The sequence below is a fragment of the Haliotis rubra genome, unplaced genomic scaffold (assembly GCF_003918875.1).
Source record: "Haliotis rubra isolate DU_JTF1 unplaced genomic scaffold, ASM391887v1 Scf89, whole genome shotgun sequence".
NCBI classification, from domain to species: Eukaryota; Metazoa; Mollusca; class Gastropoda; order Lepetellida; family Haliotidae; genus Haliotis; species Haliotis rubra.
In genome coordinates, this window is record NW_025767623.1 from 491555 (window position 1) to 499182 (window position 7628).

General features: G+C 38.3%; 1 protein-coding gene across 4 annotated transcripts in view; it reads right to left on the minus strand.

The window, feature by feature from the left end:
* The window catches only part of LOC124263555 (serine/threonine-protein phosphatase 2A 65 kDa regulatory subunit A alpha isoform-like), a 37540-nt gene extending 30439 nt beyond the window's left edge, over positions 1 to 7101 (minus strand). For 2 of the 4 annotated variants that reach the window (XM_046698216.1, XM_046698214.1), the window contains exons 1-2: positions 6986 to 7101; positions 3569 to 3659 (exon numbers count right to left, since the gene is read on the minus strand). In XM_046698216.1, the coding sequence (XP_046554172.1) occupies positions 3569 to 3659; positions 6986 to 7066 (172 nt within the window). In that variant the 5' untranslated portion in view covers positions 7067 to 7101. Of the gene's footprint in view, positions 1 to 3556; positions 3660 to 6985 lie in introns of all 4 variants that reach the window. The other 2 variants (XM_046698215.1, XM_046698213.1) reach the window with 1 other exon arrangement.
* Between the last annotated feature and the right edge of the window lie 527 nt (positions 7102 to 7628).

A 7628-nucleotide genomic window follows, 5' to 3' on the forward strand; every position in this document is an offset into this window, starting at 1 on the left:
CATGCTGCATATTAAATGGGCGGCTTTCATGTGATCTGTATTTATCTAGCCATGCCATCAAACATACTAGTTATAAATTAATGTTCAGTACATATATGGATTTATGTTTATTAACGTTTTATATTTTAAAAAATGTATAAATTTCAATGAATGTTGTTGCCACTGATTTCAGCAAAATCACTGATCAAATAAATCACCAAAAATCACAAGCCTATTAATTCTATGTAAGCATTGAAATGAAAATTTGTTGATAATGGATCAATATATCACCAGTGTCACACTTTGATTCATTAGAAGTCATATTTGTTGAAGCATGAGAATTATTTTTCAACACAAGGCCACACTTATTTTATTACTTGCTTTACGGATCCTCTGACCATGGTCTTTGCTAAAGTGGAAACAAATTAATTCATTTTTACCATTTTTTAAATACCGCCGATAAATAAAATCCAAATAAATCATTTAAAAATCTACTTTATCGAAATAAAGTTTCTGTTATGATTTTAGCATTGTTGCAAATCAAAATTTAAATATTGAAACAAATTAAATCGCCAGGTTGAGGTTCTTTAGACCCTAACATAGTAGAAAATGAGAACACTGAATGGCTGATGGCATATTCTATTTTTCAAACAGCCTATCTGTAGTGAAAGCCACTTACAGATAAAAATATGAAATAGCATTATTTTTTTTTAAACTTACTGACAGGAGTACTGCTGTATAAAAATCTGTAAACCAAGTAATCAAAAAAAGTGAGGCCTAAAGAGCAGGAAAACTATGACTGATCGAGTGTCAAAACATATCTGGCAACAGCAATCAGCTGTACAAAATTGGTATGCTTCCCAATGTCAAAGTAGTTATATATTTAAGCCATGTTGTGAACTTCCTTGTGTCATAGTATTGTTTTATGTAACTGAATCACCAATAGATTGGGAGATGTGTCCAGCTGATTGTTATTTCCGCCTTGGTTTCGGTTTCAAATTTTACATATATTGACCAACTTTGTTATCACTCATTCCTTTGCATGAAACCACTATTTGAATTTTATAAAGTAACCGCTTGGTGCAATTATTAAAGAAAAGGAGGAGATGCAGGCATGGCTATTTGGACTGGATCAATCTCAGGAGGTGGACCAGATGAAGAGCCAGGAGCTACGAAGCGGATGGGCTGGAGTAGAGCAGGCGGCTGTATTTGGTTCCAGGCTGAGGTTATGGCCCTGATCATCATAGTTTTTAAATCCCGAAGTTGAGTGGAGCTGTAGGAGTGGAATTGTTATCAGGTTCCCATGACTCAGCGATGATCCTAGAGTGAGTGAAGGATTCTCAGAGAGCGTGTAGGCGGAACATCGTAAGAGACTGTAGGCCTATTAGTGGTATCAGAGCAATGATCACCCGAACGTCGATCAGAGGAACTGTATCGAGATCTCGATACCGAAGTAGGTTGGTAAGCCGGTGATCTGGATTCCCTAGTATGGCTAGGTGATCCGGTATGATATGAAGAACTAGTCCAGGTCACTGTAGTTCTAGTTGATCTGGTTCTGATTGGAGCTCTGGTTCGACCATCTGAATAGGATCGGCCATGAGATGTGGATCTGTACTGTGATCCCGACTGGTCAATGGCTCTGTAAGGTGATCTAGATCGTATAGGTGACCTGGGTTAGTAAGAGGATCTGGATTTGTAAAGTGATCTGGATCGATTCGATGCACTAACTGGAAACTGTGATCGTGATCTGGATCTATAAGGTGATCTGGATCTATAAGGTGATCTGGATCTATAAGGTGATCTGGATCTATAAGGTGATCTGGTTTGCAGTTGCGATCTGGCTTGATATGGTGATCTTGATTGGTTAGGTGATCTACTTTGATGTTGTGATCTGGATCGGTCTGGCGATCTACTTCGATGTTGTGATCTGGATCGGTTAGGTGACCTAGATCGGTCCGGTGAACTGATTCGAGGTTGTGATCTGGATCCATTCAGTGATCTGGATCGGTCCGATGATCTACTTCGATGCTATGATCTGGATCGGCTAGGTGATCTGGATCGGCTAGGTGATCTGATTCGAAGTTGTGATCTGATTCGAAGTTGTGATCTGGACCCGTTTGGTGATCTGGATTGATCAGGTGATGTGGATCACAGTTGTGCTCTGGATCGTGACTGTGATCTGGATCGATTCCTGTGATCTTGATCGGGCTTGTGATGGTGATCTGGATCGCTGTGGTGATCTAGAATGATGTGGCGATCTGGATCGGTGATTCAGTGATGAAACCTGAAGTGTTGATTCATGATGAACGTCCTCCGGTGACGCTGTTGTAGCCAGCTCCGTCCAGTTCAATGAACTGTGGGGAGACAGTTGGCTGGTTGAACACGGTTGGCCAGGCTCCAAACAAACTGAGACAGTCGATGGGATATGTACCGATGACCTGGATGATGATAGTGTCGATCTAAGGTCCCCTGGTAGTATAGATGGGACAGGCAACGAAGAATTGTCGATCACAGCCACCCGCGAGGGATCTGACGCTATGGAAGGAGGTGATTGATGTGATAAGTAAGAATCTGATGAAGCGTCCATAAAATCCTCCTGAACCACAGACATCACTCTCTTGCGTGAAGGTACAATTTTCTGTCGGTGTAACTTGATACGCTTGGTGGGAGTGGGATCAGATCCTGTTAATTTCCTGTCCCTAACTGCGATTCTCTGGGAGCAAACACGAAGGTAGGCCCTAAAATCCTCATCTTTTAGTGAATTACACTTGCCACATCGTTTGTTCTAGTTATATTGTGCAATACAGTCACTGCAAGACGAGTGAGGGTCGAGGGACTAATAATTCGTCTTGCATTGAGCACAAACTTTCCTTTTCCTTGACTGATTATCAGTTTTCCCCACGATGTTAGTGTGAAATAATGTCCCTAATATACAGCACGTCCACACAGTCGTGCGACAAGAAAGAATGATCATTCAAGGTAGTCACGTGGGCAATTAGTGGAGCATGCTGCAAGCTTTAATAGGAACTCGGAAGCTAATTAAGGAGAGCAGCATGGAGTGCACAGGCGAATGAACAAGGAGGCCTATGGAAAAAAGTTTACAGTTGTTCCACTAAAAGTCGAAGCAAGAGAGAGTGGTGCTAGTCGTGAGATAGGATAAATTAAAAAATCATTTATGAAATTTTCCTGGTTATTTAGTTCTTTGGGTGTTTTTTTTGCAAATTGCACAAAATGCATTTGTAAATTTCACATCTTTAACGGATGACTAGTATGTTAGGAACAAAAATTTCTTGAAGTCTTTAAGATAAATTCAATCATGACATGGAACGAGCTTGTAGGGATTATGAAATGTAAATTTAATGAGAGACAAAACCAGCCTTGTGAAAAATATTATTAATGCAAACAAGTGTTCAAGAATTGTTTGTGTTCGATTATGAGAAAAAATGATCGATTGCTTGGTCGTTTAATCACTGCGACCAATCTTCGATTATTTCAATTAATCTGACCACCACTTCTAATTAGTACAGGTAACGGTCAACTTTCTGACACTACAGTATTAGTACAGGTAACAGTAAACCTTGCAAGTCACCTGTGAGGAAGGGAATGAGCTCGCTTCTCGTCCTCTCCACGCCCAAGGCCAACGCTATTGTAGACAGCTTCTTGATACTGTTCAGTCTCAGCTGGAACAGGAAGGAGAAATCATTAGTGTGACATAAATACTCGTTATGTCTGAAATACTTCAATACAGGATGTTTTTTATAAATATACATGATTGTCACATGCATAATATAAAACTTACAGATGTACTAAACAACTCAAGTGTCATGGTGATTGGTGACCCACAATATTTATTTTTTGGGGAGTCATTTTCAATATTTGTGAGTCTTAAAATGTTAGTGTAATATTTATGTGTGTATATCAAAAAGCAAGAGTTTTGCAAAGATTTTATTGTTTTGTGTTGTATTGTCATTTCTATGTTAGTTAATAAATAGTACATTTTTCACTGTTCAGTTCAGTCATAACAAACTCCAATATACTGAACAAATAAATCAGTATTGTGATTTATTCACTCTAACATACAGTTATTAACATGAAATGAAAGAAATATCTAAATTACAGAAGATATCACGAAAACTATCATTGTTTGCTTATCATACCGATATTATTGACTCTGAACTGAATTCTGAGGGTCACTCATAAAACTTGCTGACTCATATAATATTTTGAGAGTCTTTTACAAAATTGTTGCGTCAAATACGCAAGAAACATACATCATTTAAAACCCTGACAACTGGTTATGCCTGAGAATACAAGTATGTTTCATAACCACCATTTCCAAGTACACTTGTCATGTATGGTTTACAGAGTAAGTGAGTATGGTTTTACGCCGCTTTTAGCAATATTCCAGCAACATCACGGCAGGGGACACCAGAAATGGGCTTCACACATTGTACCCATGAGGGGAATCGAACCCGAGTCTTCGGCGTGATGAGCGAACGCTTTAACCACTAGGCTACCCCACCGCCCCGGTTTACAGAGACATTTGACAAAGTGAAAAAGAGTTAGTACTTGAACAGTTGTTGCGAGGACAGAAACAGTGTGAGGGTCATTTCTTCAGTTAGTCTTGCAATTCATTTTGACAGACATTTTCGTTAAGCTACAATGATTCATATATATATTAACATGTCAAAGTGTCAATCAAAATAATTCCTAGTCACCCTCACAGTAATGCTGTTTATGCATTCCATGGTCTTGGTTATTTCTTGATTAATGCAGTCCCATTTTCAATCAATAATAACTTTTTACAGTAACAGTGGCAAAAAGGTGTGTAATGACATGCTCATTTTGCCTTATTCTATACCCATACATCTTCTTACCGTTCTGTTTTCTGCTTTTCCCCAAAACACAGAAGCACCAATTAACATTTGTTCTAAGAAATCATGATCTGATTAATGCCTTGACAGTAATTTATTTGTCAGAGAATGGATGCACATCATAAATTACACACTTTGATGTGACAAGTCAGATATGTTGTAGTTGACAATATAATGGTAACATTTTTCTTTTCGCGATCAAAATGGCAAACACCGCAGGAAGTCCAACAAGGACAATGAAAAATGCTACCCTTATGGTTATTATTACTTTAGATATGTGCATCAAAATATCATAATAAATAACACAATAATAGGATACATAATCCATGTTAAAATAACTGCATAAGATTAAAATCATCAAATAGAACTTCTTTGACGTTGTATTATCAAATCGTTTTAAATTGAATGACTGGGACATTGAGACAACTAATGGCGCTATTTCCAGTTTAATTAACGGCATGGTAATCCTTAGTTCATATGAATAAACTCGTATTCTAGCCAAGGCCTACATCGAGTTTATACGGCGAGTGCATTTTCTTTGATGCACCTTTCCGCAAGAAATTGAGCGGAACAGTTTTAGGCGGAAAAACAAGAATGAAAACTCAACCCATCGACTGATGCATGTGCATGTATTACTAAAACAAACAATCGTCTTCAAAACAAGACACTTACCTCCACTAAAATCGACTCACTTTATTACTAAATGACCTGAAAACATAAAGACCCCCCACCAACTTTCCACCATTTGTCGACCATTTTGGTTATGGTAATTAGCAGTTGTATCAAAAAAAAGGAATCGTATTAAACGGACCGTGATTACATGACGCTCTGAAATCGGAGGAAGGAGGACGAACTTTTAGCAGTTTCTATTTGTTCCTAACTACGTTTTAATGCGTTTCCACTTTTTATTGAACTGCTAATTACCATAACAGTATGGCCGACAAATGGTGGAAAGTAGGTGGGGTCTCTGTGCTTCAGGTCATTTAAGTAATAAAATGAGTCATATTTAAAGGAGGTAAGAGTTTCGTTTTGAAGATAAATGAAAGTTTTATCAATCCATGCACATGTATTAGTAGATAGGTTGAGTTTCCACCCTCGTTTATGCCTAAATCCGTTGTGCCTCTCTACCTAGAGAAGTGCGTCAAAGAACTTGAGTTCGCCGGCTAGACGTCAAGCACACCTTGGTATAGAGCAAAGTCGTCTAGTTATATGCTGGACTAGGTAATCCTTAGCTCTACATATAAAAAAAATGTCTAATATACCAGGAAATAAAATTGAAATGGTATATTATCATGTCTATTGTTAAACAGCACCTCAGCAACATTCTAGCTGTATGAGAGATATAATGACATGCATCAACCAAATCCACCTGACCCCATTGTTGCTTCTTACAACAAGCATGGATTGCGAAAGACCAATCCTAACCTGGATCTTCAATGATTACCATGTCTGTCAATGTTTAATTGCAAGGGGTCCAAGGACCACCAACTCCTGCTTTGAGTCAGTTAAAATTTTACTTCTTATTCATAGTAAGAATTTTCTGACCTCAACACAAACATGTGATACTGCACAAAAAGAGTGCCTTGAGATTGCCTCATTTAATTCATAATCATGATAATGAATTCTGCCCTTACTTTCACCTATCCATATAATACATAAGCTTTAATGATTGTCAACACGTCCTTATCAATGCTTATTGATACGGACCGACCAGAACCAACTTGCACATTTGAGAGTAACCCATTTAATAAACGTAAACATGGTAAAGTTACCATTAGAAATACTTATCAATCGGTTGTCACGTGAAGGCGGTGGGAGAAAATGCAATGTTCCTTTACTCCTGATGAAATGTGCATTAAATATAAGATTGATCGGGCAATAAATATCTATGTGTACTGGATTTCGATGGCCATAAGTTTAAAAACATAAGATTGGAGTATAAAGAGCAATGCGTTCGGAATATAACTTCCAATAGGACAAAATCGTGTTGTCAAAACACACCGAGATAAAATGTCGGCACACGATTCTGTCAGTGGAATGCCGATACAATACTAGGGAATCATTCTGCACCCCGAGTGCTGAGAATGCAAAATACTTTTTCTATAAACGTTAAAAACAACGTTTCTGTATACCTGAACATCTTCGTTTCTTAATTCATCGATTAAAACTGCAATTGGATAGAGAGAATCATCTCCAGACTCGCTCGCCGCCATGTTGGATTTTGAATATGTGGGATTTCCGCATTAACATAAAGGACAAATTCTAAAGATTGGAGAAATATCAGCCAGTATCACTGTTTTATGTCAATGTGACAAAAAGCATGAGAAACGGTATCACATACATAATTTTTACGTTAAAACTAGTGACACATGTTTGCCTTGATCGAGGCTATTCAGATGACGTAATGCATCCCGATTGTTTCCGGAAATAAACGAACATCCACGACAGCAGAAGTTATCGTAATATACATTACTCAGATATCTACGTCGTTGCTATCTGTTATCAACGATGAACCTGTCATGTGTACATTTTGACTCATGGCGATAAAGTTTGTGTTTGATTTGTAAGGTACTATATTTAAGCACTCAGTCATTTTGATTAGGGGTTGACCTAGTAGTTAGAGTGAGTATGGTTTCAGGGGCGGATACAGCTTTTTGAGAAAGGGGGGGGGTGCACACTATTGAGAAAAGGAGGGGTGCACATTTCATTTTCACAAGAGTTTCAATGGTCATTTAACAAACTTTCAGCACCAAAGGGGGGGGGGGGGGACCCTGC